Below are 19,164 nucleotides of genomic sequence, written 5' to 3' on the forward strand. Positions count from 1 at the left end.
TCTTTAGTGGAGCCTGTTGTTTGTGTTTTCAAAGGTCAGGGGCACAAACCATTTGAACCCATGGCACTTACTTGTAACTGTTGTTCTAGTGGTCACGTGTGCAGTCACACATTTCTCCTTCCTGCCCTTTTTTGAGCTCTTAATTCAATCTGATAACTCTACCTCACTCTGGTGGCGGATGAGAGAAACTGAAGGAATGGTATTCCGTTCCCTCTTTTCACCCTGGAACAGGTGGGAGAGAGCATGGAGGAGGGGGACTGGGGGCCCTCAGGTGGTTTTGAGCTTCAGAACCTCTCTGCAGTATGCCTGCACGTGCGCAGTACACGTGTGACTGCACAGGTGACCACTCTGTGAACAACCATTACAGATAAGTGCAACCCAGTTTGGAAAAATGTAACCTATATTTACATACAGGGAACTGTGGGTTTGGAATATTCTGCATAGGTACCTACATGGTGGCTTAATTATGTGTTTCTTCTTCCAGATCCATTTGTTATTCCTTCTTGAACTGGCAGTCTTCCTTACAAATACTGTCCAAAACATGTGACCTGTATTGAAGGCTGTTTTAATGATGAAAAGCTGCCTGATATGTCTCTCTAGGAACACTTTTCACCCCGTTTAGGCAAACGCTTGTCACGAATGGATTCATGGACACACAGAGGATTTTATTTCAATGAATAAGAAAAGTATCGGTATTTGGTAGGAAATGATAAAATACAGGTGCTGTGAATCCAGAATTATAAAAATAGTGTCTGATAAGAGAACCTTGGTTATGTGGAATAGATTTAATCTGTTTGGTAGGACATTCAATCTTCTCCTCTAGTGGTCTTGAAAAAAAGAATTATATCATCTGTGATGTTACTGGGTGATATATTCAGCCCGGGAGACCACCCACTTCCTCCTCCTCCTCCTGCTTCCCATCCCTACTGGGTTCTATAGTAGATTAAGCATGAACAGTGTGATGTAATTCAGAGGCTGCTTGTCTTCCAAATCGCAGAGCAGTTTTATGCTGAGGGGGAGCTTTGTGTTAACAGCATCTGTCGGGGAAAGACGCTGCCAGCAGCATTTACATTGTGGATACATTATCTGCCTTCTTGGATTCGTGAGTGTGTGTGTGTGTGTGTGTGTGTGTGTGTGTGTATACCTCCATCTGAGGAATTTTAGTGAAACGAGGAAAGGTTTTGATGTGCCGTGAGTTTGTTTTTACTGGCCAAGCACTGTGTGGCCTCAGTCGGTGCTGAGTTACAGATATAGTATGTGACAGTACATGGAGGCTGCTTCCTGCTTGATTTTATTCCATTTGCTCTGAAGACATGTTATGGTCCCCGAAATTCTCCTTATCCAACATGCACGTTCGGCTGACTGCGAAAGGATTACTACGAAACCTTCGTCTTCCGTCTGGCTATAGGAAAAGCACGGTTATTTTTCATGCAGGTTGGTACTGTTTTTGTGTGTACGGGAGGAGGGACATCTTGTTTACTTCTGGTGTTCTTTTTAGCAATCAGGGCTTTTTATTGGGGGGGCACTGTTTTTCTTTCTGGCAGCATGAGACCTTAGAAAAACTGCATAGTTGCAGGAAGATTAAATTAATCATCTGTTTCTCCTTGAGTGTGAGCTGTTGGACAGATGTGTAATCTCATCTCTTGGGCTGTGAAGGACATGATTTTAGAGCGAGCCCTTTTTATTGTGTGAATCTGTTAAGCAGACCTTTTAAAATGTTTTTCCCCCTTTTTAATATGAGAGTGGCAAAACCCAAATTTTTAGCGCCGTATTTTCTGCATAGAATTGGGCTGAAAGTGTTGAGCCCCACCAACATTCCCCCATGCCATATAGTAACTAGGGTTCAATTGAATGCTGCCCAGCACCAAGGGAGCCCCCTCCCCATGCCCCCCTGGCCATACCTTTAATAGGTGGCTGGCTTAGGCAAACTCCCTTCATCAATAGATGCCTCAAGGTGCTCACCAAGACCCTTTAGAATGTTAATGGGTCCAAATCCTGAATGCATGGCTCTTCTAACCAAAGCAGTGCTCTGTTATACAACCTGACTAGCTGTGTTTATCCCTTTGAAATGTCACCACCTCTGGCGAAGAAGTGAATCTACATTCCAATGCCAACCTTAGCTCTTGGGCACACGGAAAAGAAATAGAAATGTGGTAAATTGTGTTCCTGGGGGAAGCCCAGGAGGTGCATTGTAAATGAGGACACGTTTAATGTTTTCTGGGGTCTTTCTGTCTCAATTCTGGGCACGATAATAAAATATAGTGTGGAAACTTTAATTTTGACCTAGTAATTGAGGAATGTGTTGTTGAAAATAGTGCATGCAGAAAATATGTCATGAGAGATGCGGCTTTATGGGGGTTGGGGGGGGGTGTTGTTCAGTCCTTTTGCTGCTCCTAGACAAGCTGTTATTGTGGCTGCCTGTTTTGTGTGTTGTTTTCCATCTCACTTGCCTTCTCTTCCCCCACTCTGCTCTCCCCCCTCTTTTCCTCCCATAGGCATTTCCTTTTCAGCCTAGCAACTAATAACATCTCACTAGGTCTCTAGGGTATTTTTGACATGCAATTCAACACGGCCATGCCCAGTTCTGTTCTGCCCTTGCACACTGGGTCTTTGTATATTCTTATTTATGCTTTGCCTCTGTTGCTTATTACAGACAGACTAAGCTCATAATTCAAAGTAATCGTCGTTCCTCTGTGCCTGGATGTTTCATAGGCAAGCATAGAGACAAGCAAACATTAACATATGCACTGCATGGGGTGTGTTGCAGAACAGTGCAGTCTCTTTACCCAAATACCTTAGCAGAGGTGCCAGTTACTGGTGTTGCTAACCAACGGGTGAACCTTTTATGTATTGTAGGGTGCTTAAAACACAGCAGGAGTAAAAACCCTATAGCTTTGTGTGCCGAATGTAACTATCTTACCAGCTGAATCTGAGTAGCTGTTTATATAAGGGCTCCTGTGGGTATAGTTGTATAAACTTGACTGTTTACCTTTGGGCTCTTCTCTTGTACACTATTATGTCTGCTTTGAAACTAACAATGTGTTTGAAGCAGTCTCTGTACAGTGTGGTACCTACAGATGCTGGCATGTCGTAGTTGGGTGGTAGTCATTGGATCATCCATGTCTTGTTAACATGTTGATGGAACAGTGGGTTTTCTTGAAATTTTCTTAACACAATCCAAGTAGTTAGCAATGTTTTTATTTAAGTACATAAGAGATGGGTAAAACTTGTCTGTTCTGGGGTGCCTGAGGTTCAGTTGCTGCTTCTGCTGTTGCAACTAGAGCATTGACCTGAGAAAGCTGTTGTGCCTCATCTCCCCCCTCTGCCCCCACTTGTAGACCTTCATTACTTAATAGCATGGGCAATGGCACTGGTTGCTATGAGGCATAAGGAACATGGTTTAATTATAATGCATTTATGACAGCAGGATTTGGATGTTGCAAATGATCATTCAGACCCAGCTGCTAACCCAGCCTGCATTGCAGCAAGTATGGCCCCATGGAACAAACCCAAATTAAACCAGGATGTCTACGTTTGTATTTCATGTGAAACCATAGTTCGGTTTAATGAACCATGGTTTCAGATCCTGGTTTGCTGTACTCTTATAAGCCGTAGTCCATGAAATGGGCCAGTGTTCGGATGATAGCACTATACATAATCAGATTAACTAAACAGTGGTTTGGATTCATGGAAGCATTTCTGAGGAAGGAATTGTTTTTACTCATTGTGACTTTTATTGCCTCCCTCCTTAAGTTCTGCTGGAGTCTTGGGAGCAGTATTTCAGGGTGCATTTTGGGGAGAATGTATGAGCTCTACAGCTCAATATTACCTGTCCTAATAGTTGCTCGAGGCAATATAAAATACCCCCTCTGTGCATTCTTTGTGTATCTGTGTTGCCACAGGTCCCATATTAGAAGAGGCATGAGAGAAGAATGTCTCTTGAAGATGGTGCCTGCTAGCCTTTACTAACCCAGTCTTGTCAGAGCTTGGAAGCTAAGCAGGTTTGGCTATAAATACTTGGATGGGACACCACCAAGGAACACTGGGGTTGCTTTGTAGAAGAAGGCAATGGGAAACCACCTCTGCTCATCTCTTGCCTTGAAAGTCTCATGGTCTCAGGGTTGCCATAGATCAGTTGCTACTTGAAGACACACAATTATTATTTTAAAAATCATTAACTGCTTTTTAAAAACTAACCAACTTAATTGGGAACCATTTTTATGTGTTTGTAGTAACATACAGGGGCTGCGGTGGCTCAGAGGTTAAGACGCTGAGCTGCAGACCGGAAGGTCTGTAGTTTGGCAGTTTGAGACCCTAGTGTCGTGTGACAGAGTGAGCTCCCGTCTCTGGCCCCAGCTCCTGCCAACCTAGCAGTTTGAAAGCAAAAAATTGCAAGTAGATAAAAAGGTACCGCTTTGGTGGGAAGGTAACAGCATTCCGTGCACCTTGGTGTTTAGTCATGCCGGCCACATGACCATGGAAAACATCTTCATTCAGTGCTGGCTCTTCAGCTTGGAAACGGAGATGAGCACCGCCCCCTAGAGTCGGATTTGACTGGTTTTTGAGCAAGGGAAACCTTTACCTTTACCTAGTAACATGCATGGCCCCTTAATGTGCACTGACGGCTTCGCAGAACATGACACAGGGATTAAACCAGCATCTAGATTTCTCTGCCAATCCAGTTTGCTTTGTGACTGGGACTGGAAAGAGAAGGTTGGAAGAACTCTAGGCTGGTGGTAGAATCATGAGCATTTGGAAATCCTGTGTTCACAAGTATGCACAATAAGATTTCTTGCAACTCATTCAGTCTGACCTGAATATCTGGTTTCTGGGCTGGGTTTCAAGAGATGTCTCCCTTCCCATTTATTGGAAAGCTGTAACCTTGATTGGGGCAGTTACAACCAATGGTGCTTTATGTACCTCAAGGAAAAATGTAGTTCTGTGTTTTTCCATAGCAGGAACTATCTTACTGCAGATAAATGCTGATCCTGCATCATAACTGCAAGATTGTGCTAAAATTAATTTCATTCAGGATAATGGCACTGAAGCCATACTTCATATGGCTAAAGCCGCATTTCAAGATTTACTGTGGAATATATTCATGAGCAAGCAATTTTCTGGAGTTTTCTGTATATTAAACATATACTGACGTGACGAATGTGTCTTGTTCTAATGTTACATAATGCTTAAACCATTTCTTCCAAGTGTTTTCTCCCCCTGCCCAACTGCTCCTAAAGTAGCCTAGATTATTGCAAGGTTCCTTAAATACTTATACACTTCCTTGGACATCGATCATGCCAGTTTGGTGTAGTGGTTAAAAGTGTGGACTCTTATCTGGGAGAACCAGGTTTGATTCCCCACTCCTCCGCATGCAGCTGCTGGTGTGATCTTGGGTCAGTCATAAACTTTTCAGAGCTGTTCTCTTAAGGGCAGTTCTCGAGAGACCTCTCTCAACCTCACCTACCTCACAGGGTGTCTGTTGTTGCGAGGGGGAGAAAAGGGATTGTAAGCCGCTCTGAGACTCCTTTGAGTAGTGAAGGACGGGGTATAATCCATTCTCTCTCTTCTCTTCTTGTGCTTGAGACACAAACAGTTAGTTAAATACCAATTCTGTCTCTCATTAGTTTGTTAAGAGTCAAACATGTTTATGTAGAGCTAGTAAACGCTGGTGTATCAAGAGTGAACAGAAGCATGTGTTTGGCTAAATTTCTTCATGCATCATTGGTGTGACAGAACAGATAAGCATCTGTAGAAAGCTATCATAAAGAGAACAGATTCACATTAACCATTTAGGTCAATCTTGTATTTCTCTCCAGTGTCCAAAGGCTGTTTCTTGTACATCACTTACACCCTAGTTTCCATTCTAAGCTATATGTTGTACTTCAGTATTAATATTCCCTTATAATATACAGCATGAAGAACCACACCATGTAAGCGAAGGTGCAGCAGCTTGCATAGACTGCATAAATGGGAAAGTCTTCTTGGAAGGTTGACTTGGTCCACAAAAAGGTGGATTGTTGTGAGTAGCTGTGGCACATCCATTATGCAATCGGCAATTACAGCATGGAGGCAAATTTTTCAGACACTAAGCTGAGATTGTTGGTTTATGATGTAGAGAAAATGCCATAAATTGCTCTATCTTTAAAGGAGTACAAGCAATATAACATCTGTCAGACCTGGAGATGATATGATATAAAAATGTGTAGTGGCCTCAGAAATATTTAGTAGATTATGATGTAATCTGTGGGAAGGAGGGATGATGTTTTCTTATTCTTGGAGGATATCTTGTTAGTTTGTGCAGCTGCTATGTAGTCGTCACAGAACTTAAATCTCTTTTTGGATTCCAACAGTGATCTTGAAAAGACCATTCTTGCAAGAACCGAAGCAGAAGGTATAGCTGTACAGGGTGACGTATCATTGCCAGGTGGAGACAGGTGTGGAAAAAAAAACCCCCCCCCCCCCCCCAACAGCAGTTAAAGCCAAGACTTTTGACTAGCTGTAACAATTCCTCCAGTATTGGTCTACTTGATATTGAACTTGATGTCAATATGAAGACAGTCCAAAACTGTGTATATAATGTATTGGTAGAATGCTGGCGCCAAAGGAAATGATTTTTGGTTGTTTGTGCTGATTTCATTTCAACAAGGTATATGTGCAAAAAAAATGTGCCAATGGCACATCTAGTTTTTACTTTATGGCTCTTAAGAATATAAGAGAAGCCATGCTGAATCAGGTCAGTGGCCCAACCAGTCCAACACTCTGTCACACAGTGCCCAAAATCCAGGTGCTCTCAGAAGATCCACCAGCAGGGCCAGAACTCCAGAAGCCCTCTCACTGTTTTCTCCAAGCACCAAGAATATAGAGCACCACTGTCCCTGACATAGTGTTCCATCTATATGCCGAGATGGACCTCTGCTCCATATGTTTATCAAATCCCCTCTTGAAGCTCTCTGTGCTAGTTGTCTGTGCTTGTAGCCACCACCACTTCCTGTGGCAGTGAATTCCACATGTTATTCTTTGGATGACGGACTTCCTTTTATCTGTCCTAAGCCCACTGCTTGTTAATTTCATTGAGTGCCCTTGAGTTCCTATATTGTGTGAGAGAAAAGTATTTCTTTCTCTACCTTCTCTATCCCATGCATAATTTTGTAAACCTCTATCAAGTCACCACTCAATTGTTGTTTCTCCAAACTTAAAAGTCCTAACCTCTTTAACCTTTCTTCATAGGGAAGATGTTCTATTCCCTTAATTATTTTAGTTGCCCCTTTTTGCACCTTTTCCGGTGCTATATTATCTTTTTTGAGGTGCAGTGACCAGATCTGTGCACAATATTCCAAATGAGGTGGTGTAAAATAGATAATGAATTTAGAAATCTAACAAGCAGAAGAAATGAAAAAGTCTCTTGTTATATGTTATATGTTGTGGGGGGTAGATGGGGGTTGTTTGTATGTATGTTTGTATGTCTGTAGTATATAATGGAAAAAATAATAAAAGTGTACCCTCGGGTACGTATAAAAATATATATATTCCAGATGAGGCCGCACCATAGATTTATACTGGGGCATTATTATAATACTGGCTGATTTGTTTTTAATCCCCTTCCTAATAATCCCCAGCATAGCATTTGCACACTGAGTCAACATCTTGAATTAGTTATCTACCACGACTCCAAGTTCTCTCTCCTAGTCAGTTACCATCAGTTCAGACCCCATCAATGTATATTTATAGTTAGGATTTTTGGCAAGAGCAAAGTTCTTGGATACTGCTATATTTTGAGATACCAGAGAAAGGCTGCCCTGCTGCATAAAGTAGATTTATCTGCAAGGACATTCAGACCTTTGGGTCACTTTTGGTTTTCACAGCCCAGGTATGTAGGGTTCTTCAGAATGTGATGGTCCTTGTCTATTGTTGTGGTTGATATCAGAAGACCTATTAGTAGCCTGTTAATCAACGAAGCTGGTTTTTTTGTACACTCAAAATGATGCATGGCCTTTCTAGAAGATTTCTAAGTGCTGGCTTGTCTACTATTCTCAAACCTGGAGCAGAGAAGTTTGTTGTGGCGAGACTGTGGTTTATGTTGCCATTCTTGGGTTGCAAAAGCAAAACCACTCTGGTCTGCCACAGAACGGAGGAATGTTGATATTGGCATATAAAATTCTTGGCTGCTTTTTAGTACTTATTTAGTACTGTATTTAAATTCTTTAAATTCCTTTTGCAAGCACGGTAGCTATAACCCGACATTTTATGTGACTCTTGAGATTTGCCTGTAAAATGATTGCTGTGCATGGGGAAAGTGTCTAGGGTTGTATGAGAGCTTGAAGGTTTAATGAGAATAATGCATTGCCAATATATCTAGCTGAATTGATTTTTTTCATTTTTGTACTGTCTGTAGGGACAGAAGTGGTAAAATTATATTCTTAACTGGAAAGAGGTGGCTCATTGTGTAACTCTTTCTTTCTGTATATGGATCTGTTGTAGTAGTTTTAGTCTAAGATATCAAAATCTTGTGTCTTGAGGAAACAGCTTGTCAGTGTGAAGATGAGTGTCAGGATCGGACCTTAGCCCGACTATTGATCATGTAATTGTAACTGTGGTTCTCTCATGTACATAGCTTCGCACTGTTATGGTTTACCCCACTTGAGCTCTTTTGGTTTTTGCTTCATCTCCGCACCTGCAGGTGCTGTCTACACGGTCCTCCCCTGACATTCCTGAAGGGGGGGGATCAAGACATGTATGTGTGAACTGTAGATTTAGCTGCGCTAGCATCACTGTGAACGGAAGCCAGAAAGAACTTCGCCATGTCTAATTCTCATGTCCTTGGGGGAAGACATGAAATGATAATATTCACACCAATCTATTTGTACTGTAGTAACCTGTCTTTGCACCATGTAATCGTGACGTATGAATGAGGGCTGGACCAAAGGTCTTGTAATTCCCAATTTTGTACTATTATTCAGTTCTGCCAAAGAGTTTGACTTTACAGCAACTTTCCTGGTTTCTCAATAAAGCCTGCTAAAGGAATTATTGCGTCTGAGAGTTCCTGCGAGGTTGACAATAAGATGAGCTGAGCACCTAGGATCCGTACATCTGGAGCCTTCATTTGTGGCACGACACCTCCCCTTTTATTTCAGCTCAGTGGTAGAGGTATTTGTTTTGCATGCAGAAAGTCACAAGTTCAGTCACTGACATTTGCTGTTAAAAGTATCAGACAATAGGTGACGTGAAAGACTTCTGCCCGAAGCTCTGGAGAGCCACTACCGTGTCACGGTGGACAATACTGACTTTGGTACACCAGTGGTCTAACGTTGTATAAAGAAGTTTCATGTGTATTCTGATTAGTACTTGCTTGGATTGGAATTATCATGGCTCTAGGCCCAAAGTGAAAGTGAGCAGCCATACAAGTGGAAATAACTCCCCTTAAATAACCTGGCATAGTTCTGTGCTATGTATTGCATTACTGTCTATATTTAATACCAGTATTATATATAGTCTTGGTACAGTCTAAATTTTCGCACGTGTAATACCTTTGAAAATCAGTGGGGAATTAAGCATAAGGGTAAGTCTCTCACTGATTTCAGTGGGATGCAGTTAGTGCTTATCTTAGGCTGTTTGGTGCCCCTGATAAGTCTACAGGAATAAGATAGATGGGCTATTACTGCAGCCCCCCCCCAAAAAAAAAATCTGGGAAGTGTTTTTTCTATAAAATTGGCACTCTCAGACATTTGGGTTCCATAATTTATATATTTTTAAGTCGCTGCTCACCCAAAGGGTCTCATGGCGACTTACAACATTAAAACCAGTAAGGTAAAGACAACATAAAAATAAATAACAAATATAAAATATTAACATTAAAATATTAAATTATAATCGTTTGGCTTGGCTTGCTCTCCACAGGTATTAAGTAGTATGCGGGAAACTATCCCAAATTCAGATGGAAAAGAGAAAATCTCAACTTTCTGTCCTAGAAGTTAACGTTTATGGTATCCCTTGCCATGCGTGAGGCTCAAGCATCTTTCCTTATAAAGTGGCAAACTGCATGTAATGATGGCGGCAGAGGGTCAAGTAGATTGTGGAGGACCTTGTCAGTGGAGGCTGAACTTCCTAGTGGCTTTGTTTCCATTTCAGTAGAATTATTTTCTTTCATGTAAGTTGATGGCCAATGCTCACTTGAATGGCTAGAGAATGGCTATTCCTAGAGATGCTTGTCATTTTGTTGTGGGAAATTTCCCCATTGATTTAGCATTAAGGTCATCATTGGGAGACAAAGTTACCAGAGAAGGTAGTGTCTAATTGGTTTGCTTTCTGCCATAGTACTGAAGCTGCTCCATTTTAATTCTGTAGCAGCAAATTACAGGCTTGGATTAGAGATTCTAGGGTACACCCTGATGATTTCCCCAACAATCAAGCCTCAGCCTTTTCCTTTCCCCCTGTGCTGCTGAAATGGGGAACTTGGGCAGGGAGGCTAAAGGCCAGTTTGGACATTGCCTCGCATTCCATCTCATAGTAGTCATTTACACCCCTGCTGAGAGTAGGCAATAGTTTTCCCGAAGCCAGTAGCAGGCTGTGAGAACTGTCCCCCCCCCCCGCCTTACCCCTCCCCCAGCCATGCTGAAGTATGATCAAGCCACACTGGGCTTTTTTGTGTATAAGACCTCCTATGAGTCTTATATACCACCAGCCATCTTGTAAAGTGACACTTTGGCTGGTGAGTTGCTTTGCAGCTACCTAACCCACTAAATTTAAGTCCAGTTTCCTTTTGAGGTCTGAAGCCTTGCTTCTTACATGCCACCTGAGATATTTTAGTTTTATGACTTGAAAGCTGCTCTAGGTTTAGGAAGTGTTGCACGTACATGCATCTAAACACATTTGTAAATGTATTTCTGTCTTGAATAGCTGAGCCACCTGGTTGAAAGAGAAGCAAGCTTCTGAAATGAGTCACACTTCGATTAAGCATTTAATCCTTGGTGTCAGAATTTTTTTTTAGCACAGTTTGTATTTAAAAAAAAAATACCAATAGCACTGAAAGGCTCTTATGTTGGTATAGTTACCATTAGGACTTCAGCTTATCAGGCTTCAAGTTGTGCTGTGCTAAAGTTACAAAAATGAAAGGAAGAAGAATTGGTTGGAAGTAGCTGGCCTTCATGGCTGCCATGCTGATGGGATTGTTTTGCCCTTCTCTTCCTCCCTCCCATTCTGCCTGGGTTGAAAAGTATCTAGTACCAACCAAACCAAATTGGTTTGGTCATTTTGCAGAAGGTATACCTGTCTCTAGCTTTATTCATAGCTTCAAAGAAATGGATAAAATTACCAAGGATGGAGGACAAATGAAAAACTCTGTCAGTAAAGTAAGAGAAGGGCATAAACATGTGGAGATTAACCTCTTCCTTCTTTTCATCACTGAGCAAACAATATATTTCTTTGTCGCCAGTACAGATGGATACAAAGACCATACAGGTCTTCTAAATTACTATACACATTTGTGCTGTTATAAGCTTGCTGTGTAGACAGAGCCCGAGGCTATTGTTTATACCAGTACTGCTTTTAAGAGAGCTTTTGCTGTACTGTAGTAAAAGACAACATTTTAGTTTCTAGCTGAGGGGGAAAGCAATAAAAGGTAAGCTTGGCTGCAGTCACACGGAACAGAAGCCACACAAGTGAGACGGAAAACAGGCGGAGTTTCCGGGCGCGATCTCACCAGCACATCTGGGAAGCGTAGCACTCCCGTGGCTCAACCGAGGCTTCCAGCCGAAACTGCGTGGCAAAAAACTAGTACCTCGGAGGTACTAGCTTCCGGAAACTGCGGGGCAAGGGCGGGCGTCTGATCGCGTTTCCAGTGGCATCCGGAGCCCGCCCATGTCCCCTTGCAAATAAGGTGTGGTTTTTTTGTCCAAGTCTCTGTGGATGCGCACACGCACCCAACGGAGCATGTGCATTTGTCGTGTACACACACACAAAACCAGTTTGCCGCGGCGCGTGCTTCTTCATTGCGCGCTGGCTTGTCCTGTGATCAGCACCTCTCCCTTGCCATGGAACCTCCACGGTACCTCCATAGGACCTCCACAGGAGGTCTGATCACGTAACTGCGCAGTAGTTGGCCCCAAAGCAAATAGCCACGCTTCTCCCCCGCAGTTTCCTGCCCGTGTGACCGGGGCCCTTGTTATTCTAACCAGTAAAGTTAACCAGGATCCCAGATAAGACAGATGTTATGTTCTTAAATTCCCCATAAGAAACCCTTTTTTAGCAAAATCTGCCAGGTGTACTTGTTCTCAGTCCTGTGCAGTGTTCCCTCTAAGCTGAGTTAGTGTGACTTAGCTCACAGTTTTTAAGCCTCCAGCTCACACATTTTTGTCTTAGCTCAGGAAGGATGGCTAATTTATGCAGTAGCCAAATCACTCACTCGCAACTTTAATGCCAGTAGCTCACAAAGTAGAATTTTTGCTTACAAGACTCCACAGCTTAGAGGGAACATTGGTCCTGTGTATAATACCATGTCCAATAAGGAGACCATGCTAAATATATAAGCAACTCTGGCTCTCCATTTCATGTGGTGTGATACTTATGTATTGAGACAAAAAATATGTTGTATCCTAACTTGGTGGCCTTCAGTCTTTCCAACGTGGGGCCCACTGAGCTGCAAGCACATGACAAATAATCATATGACAGGAAGAGGAGGAGCCAGAGTTATGACCTTACCATTGTCAAATCAAGGCTCTTGAGATGGGGATAGGAAAGAGAAGGAAAGCACTGGGAGTTGTACTATAGCGCGGAGTAAACCCAAGTGTGCTGCCCTTAGCAGATTCTAGTAAGACAGTCAGTAATAGATCAGTAAATAGTTCTGTATCTTTAAAATCCTTCGCATACTGGTAGATGTAGTTTAGGTACCTTTGCAGACCACATATCTCTGTTAGCTCACTCTATTGGTTCAAGTTTAGAAGCCCGCTAAAAGAGTGTTTATTGCCCTTTTCCTGTGTCTTAGTTCTAATTTCTTTATCAGCAAGGAGATGCATGAAAGCAATCTCTTTTCACCACAAGATCTGAGAAAATAGACTTTATCCTCATGCAAGTTGAACTGTATCATTTAGCCTGCTGACGGAACATGAGTTCTAACCTCTGAACCTTTCTGCAGTAGAATAAAATTAGTTCTTTTTTCTGTGAGTTACTTTCTTGGACTTGTGTTTTGGCCTCTTATCTGGCAAGCAGACTTGATCCGTTCTGGTCTTGAAACCAGAATACAAAGGGTGACTGCAATGGGGGAATCCTCTGTACCGGTACCCCCGAGTACCCCTCACCTTGCGGTCCTGCGACTCTTCTTGGCATCTGTGTTTCCTCTAAGCTGAGTTAGTGTGAGCTAGCTCAGTTTTTTAGCCTCCAGCCCACACATTTTTGTCTTAGCTCAGGAAGGATGGCTCTAGTACATATTTATTTTATGCAGTAGCCAAATCGCTCACTTAAAACTTTAACGCCAGTAGCTCACAAGGTAGAATTTTTGCTCACAAGACTCCACAGCTTAGAGGGAGCATTGCTTGGCATGTGTGTAAAGAGAGGCAGGAGACATAGCAGCCTTGTTCTCTGCACATTAGATCCTTCCATAAGGCAGGTCTACAAGACTCATGGCCCACTATTGTCATGGCTAAAGGCTATTGTCATGCAAAGTAGTTCCTAGTTCTGCTCAGCCAAGTTCCTTATTGAAAATAATTTCCAGTGACAAATGTTGTGAAATGATTAACAAATTCATTTATTTAAAGCATTTATTGGCTCTGGTCACACGGGCCAGATATCACGGGGGGGGGAGGCATGGCTAATTGCCCCGGCGCATTTTGATGCGTGATTACACGATCAGATGCGCCGGCGGCACACCATGGATCCTTCCCTCGGCGCCGGTGGGTAAACGAGGGACTGGAGGGGAATGCTGCGCGCTGGCGCGATCACACCACGGGTGTCTGGAGGCAGCCCGTGGCAAACGTTTACTAGTACCTTGGAGGTACTAGTTTTTTAAGGCGCATTGTCGACAGTAAGCCATGCGTGTGCTCCACTTCCCAGATGTTGGGGTGTGATCGCGCCCGGATAATCGGCCCACCATCCGTGCCTCTCCTGCGGCAACTTTGCCATGTGACCAGGGCCATTAGCAGTATTTATTCTTTACAGAGCTCAAGGCAGCTTACAGCATAGATAAAATACGTAACAAAATACATTACTTTAAAAAAAAAATTAAAATCACAGTTTAGGGTTGCTAATAAAACTATTAGCAGTCCTAAATAAAGCCATCTTCTACTGTGCCTCCTAAAGATCTTAATTTCTGAGCAGGAACAAATGGGAGGAGATGGTCCTTCAGATACACTAGTCCCAAGCCACATATGGCTTTAAAGGTCAAAACTAGCACCTTGAATTGGGCTTGGGAGTGGATTGGTAGACAGTGTAATTACGGTCACATGCTCCTGATAGCTGGCCCTGATCAGTTCAGCTGCGGCAATCTGTACTAGCTGCAGCCTCCAAACACTCTTCAAAGGTTGCCTGGGCTGTGTTCACTCAGTCTTGATCAGACTTTTCCACAGGCGGAGGTCTAGTTATCGCTCCTCCTGTTTCATTTCCATCAGTTCCTCAGTAAACCAGGGGAGACTGCTTAGCTCTGGCTAGGGCTAGAAGGTGCTTGTGTCAACACCCCAGCCATTTTCCTATTCCAGAGTGCCTTCAGGGCCTCAGCAGACTCATCAACTGCCAAGGTGGGAAAATCCTCAAGCGATAGGAAACCCATCAGGATTCATCTGGCACCTGGGGCAGACCATCTTAATGAGTCCACCACTCCTGTGAGGAAGGAGGAAGCAGTAAGTCTAAACTCTATCTGTCCATGACAAGGGAGTAAGATTTAATTCCCCTACCTCTAAATCGCCCTCCCTGACAGTATAATAGACTAGATCCAATGTGTGTCCTGTTAAGTACATGGGGCCAGTAATTACTTGGGACAGGCCCACGGAAGCCATGAAGTCCTGAGACACTCATAGAATGTTAGAGTTGGAAGGGACCTTGCAGGTCATTCACTCTTGACAGCTTGGACTTGGTATAGGTCTTAAAGTCACCAAAGAGCACCATTCTTGGGGTCTCCACTAGCACACCTGACACCAGATCGGCTATCTCAGGGAGAGACATGGCTGAGCAATGGGTTGGAAAGTACATCAGCAGAATCCCTACCCTATTCCAGTCACCCACATTCAGGAACGCACACTAAAAACCAACAGACTGTTGGAGGAGGCACCTTGATAGATGGACTCATGATAGATCACCACAACCGCACCTCCCTGTGAACAAATGTCCACTGTTAATAATAGAAGCTGATGATGAGAGAACGAATGTAGTGTAGTCAGCACACTGACCTGGACTTTGGACAACAGTGTTCATTGACCCTCCCCAGAATTAAGTGGGCGAAACCCATTTGCTTAATTCCAGGCCCTTTTGTTTATTTTTATTTTATTTATAAAATCTATGTCTTGCGTTTCTGCTCTCATCAGAATCACCAAGGTGGTTAGGGTTAGGGTTAAGGATATGTGTAATAGAAACATTTCTTTAAAAACCAAATAAAAATACTTTTGTAGATGAGTCAAAAGCCAATGTGATATACATTCATGTTCCCCTCCCCCTTATCCTAAATCTCAGAAGGGGGTCAGATGATCTGTCTTGGATCTGTACTAGATATAAGAATGTTGGACACATTAAACAAGCTACTTCTCACACCTCCTCCCCAATATTTGCTGTAGGTGGGGAACTAGATTTTAAAGCATTTTAGGGTCCTGATTCAGTTCAGGACTATGACATAGAGGGAGAAGGGGCTTCTCTCTTCCCCTCACACCATTTTCTTAAGCTGAAACAGCCCTGCACCCAACTCATTTAAAATGACACATCTGATTTGGCCTTTAGAGCTAGTCATGACTTTATTCAGTGTTATAGATAATCTGTCACGCTGTACTGATCACACTCAAGACTTCCGTCTTCTTATCCAGTTCTACTTATAGTTATAAACAGTATACATAACAAATGGTTTTGCCACCATGCATAAAAGACATCTGCACCAGTTGAATGGTGACCTGATAGCCCTTGAAAGTACAAGTCTCTCTTTACAATGATGCAGTTACCGGCTCATGACACAGAGAAGAATTTCAATTAGAAAACACACAGTGGATGGCATGGGCTCAAGAATAGCTGTAGTACAAACCAAAGGAACGGCGACGGCACGCCTAGGTTGCTTCGCCGTTTCTTAGGGCTTCATCAGGCCACTTTTCTTTGTGCTGGAGCCCACCCAGCTCTGGTAAGATTCAAAATGACATGAAGTCTACAAGTATATTCCAAATAGTTAGGAATCAGGCTGAGCCCTGGGTGAATCTGGGACAGTAAAATTTCTTCTCTTGCAGTCTCTCCTATTCTCCAGTGACTCTACGGGTCTCCATCAAAAGCTAACCATACCACTATCAAAAGTTGAAACTATTTAGGCGGCTGGAGTTAACAACAAAAATATATAATCTCATTTATTGTGAGAACTTAAATGTATTTATATCCATCTAAAGCTTATATGACCATTGTTCATGATGAAATAACTACTGAACTCCAAATAATGTATTTTGTATTGTGTTACTAGTTGTCTTTGCAAAAGTGTTACGTGCCTTAATATTCTCAGGTGGTAAAAACACAGTGAATTTTTTCCCCTCCAAATATTTCACTGAATAAAAAATTGAGGTTTATGTAATAGAAGAACACATCTGTAATATATGGAGTCAATGCATAGAGCTTTGTAGTAGAAAAGAGGGGTTGATTTATGAGGCAGGGCGATCGGTTGCACACTGCAGCTGCCGTTGGTATTCCTTTTCTGTTAATTTACAGATTACTGCTGCACAGGGACAGTCAGGATTTCTAACCTTCCAAAGCTCTAATTTTGCAAAACAAGCATTTTTAGTGTGGCTTAGTGGAATGGATGTGTGTGTGAAATTCTGCTCAGCTTTATCTCTAAACCTTGCACAGGACAAGTCAAAATTGCTTTAGTGGTTGTTCAGTGTACTTATATGACCTGAGGATTCTTGACTTACCCTCAGACCCTGGAGGGAGAAAAATTTAAACCAGGTATATAAAAAGTACACAAGAAAAGGGAAGACAGCTGCACGGGCTGACTCAAAAGGCCCTATTGAGAATGGCGCACGAATCTGCCTTGCACTGAGCTAGGCCATTAGTCTGTCGACGTCAGTACTATGACTAGTGCGCAGTTCTGCAGGGTTCACACTTATTGTCTGGTCATTCAATCAGAGATGCCAAGGATTGAACCCGGGAACATCTGCATGCAAAGCAGATGCTCTATCACTTGGCCATGTCCCCACCCCAAGATTCTTGAGAGATGCAGTTTCTAGACACTGCTAACCTGGTGCTCATGATATTATATGGCATGTTAGGCTGTAAAAAGAGACACCAGTATTTTGGGTAGTACACTTTAATTCTACAGTAATACAGCTCTGGCTTTTGGTCTCCACCTTCTGTGCTACTCATATGGTGTTTACAGCAGCATATTGAATCTTAATTTGAAACTGAGTGTCCCCATTTTAAATAACTGCATGTGGAAAGAAAATATTTTTATCTTCATTTTTTTGGTATGCCATACTTCTTCATGGGAAATGAAAGACTGAAATAGAAGAGATTGAGCATTAATGCATGCAAAGAGAAGCAGATCTTGGACAGTGCCAGTATAATCTGCTAGCAAGGATTACCCTCCTGATGATAAGACACACGTTGGAGGGAGTCAAATACAGGCTCAGTTCAGACATCCCACTGAACCAGGAGTGGCCAAACTGTGGCCACATGTGGTTCTTTCACACACATTGTGCAGCTCCCAGCAGGGCGGCTGGGGAGGCGGGGAGGAATGCCTCCCTGGTTGGTCTTTCCTTCCCCAGCCAGTGTTCCCCTCCCTGGGCAGGCTTGAGGTGGAGTGTAGCAGAGAAAGAAAGCAACTTTAAATGCGTTCTGAAAGCTGCCCCCCCCCCCCGCTGGCTGGCTTGGAGAAGGCATTTGTCTCTTTAAATCCCTTTGCCAAGCCAAGCCAGCCGGTATGGGGGCGTGGGGGGGCTTGGAGGATGCATGTAAAGTTATTTTCTTTCCATCTCTTCCTCCCTCCTTCATCTATTTACTTTTTTCCACCTTTTTTTCAATCTTTCTTCCCTCCCTCCCCATCTAAAGTTAAATGTGTTCTCCAAGCCCTGCTGCACCGGCAGACTGGCTTGGCTTGGAGAAGGCATTTGTCTCTTTAATTTAATATGCAAATTTGCATATTTTTCAATAAAAACATGTGCGTTCATGTCTTGTGGCTCTCAAACATCTGATGTTTATTCAGTGTGGCTCTTGTGTTAAGCAAGTTTGACCACCCCTGCACTGAACCGTGCCTTTACCATGGGTAGTTAAGGTCCATCGAACCAGGATCTGCAGTTGGTCGATCAGCCACAGTTCGTTGAAGCTATGGTACTTTATAATGTCTGAATGCAGACATTCTTCTTTAATCCTGGTTTGTTTGTTTTTTAGTATGCCTTCTGAGGCTAAAGAGAGAAAGTAACAACAACAGCATTTGTTAAGGCAAACCAGGGCCTGCATTCCTGTGAGCTGAACTGATGAAGCTAACCATAGTTTAACTATCATTTCTCATTATGTCTGAACTAAGCCAGAAACTCTGAGGCCTTATTCCTCTTCTTAGACTTACAGTTCCATTTGTGTATATCAAAAATCTGCATGATCTAGGTGAAACCTGAGAGCTTTTAATAATGAGAAGATGGAATCCTTTACGTGCTGCTGTATATTCATTCAAGGAAAACTCAAGTATCTCACGTGAGACAGGTATTTACAGGAAGCATGGGACTCTGAGATCTCAGTCCTATCAGTCTGGGCACAACCTACGGTCTATTTGCCTGGCAATTCCTTGGGCAATTCTGTGCTCATTCACACCAGCCTCCCCAGTTCTGCATATTGTTTTACATTACAACATAAGAGTGCAGACCACATACCACAAACACCCACTGCATTCCTTCATCAAAGATAGGCTTTGGATTACAGAATTCCAAAATTTTGTGCACCTGACTGGGAATGTCTTCACTGCAAGGCCCATTGGTGTCTCCATTTAGATTTCTGACTGCCTTGTTCTTGCCCCAG

General features: G+C 42.8%; 1 protein-coding gene across 2 annotated transcripts in view; it reads left to right on the plus strand.

Moving 5' to 3' along the window:
* The window catches only part of MTUS1 (microtubule associated tumor suppressor 1), a 124,932-nt gene that overhangs the window by 53,088 nt on the left and 52,680 nt on the right, over positions 1 to 19,164 (plus strand). Inside the window, exon 1 of one of the 2 annotated variants that reach the window (XM_015409253.1) lies at positions 1,137 to 1,434. The exons of the other annotated variant lie outside the window; for it this stretch is intronic. Coding sequence (XP_015264739.1) covers positions 1,314 to 1,434 — 121 coding nt within the window. The 5' untranslated portion in view covers positions 1,137 to 1,313. Of the gene's footprint in view, positions 1 to 1,136; positions 1,435 to 19,164 lie in introns of those variants that run through there. 2 annotated transcript variants of the gene reach the window in all.

Source organism: Gekko japonicus, unplaced genomic scaffold (assembly GCF_001447785.1).
Source record: "Gekko japonicus isolate JY-2015 unplaced genomic scaffold, Gekko_japonicus_V1.1 scaffold308, whole genome shotgun sequence".
Taxonomy (NCBI): Eukaryota; Metazoa; Chordata; class Lepidosauria; order Squamata; family Gekkonidae; genus Gekko; species Gekko japonicus.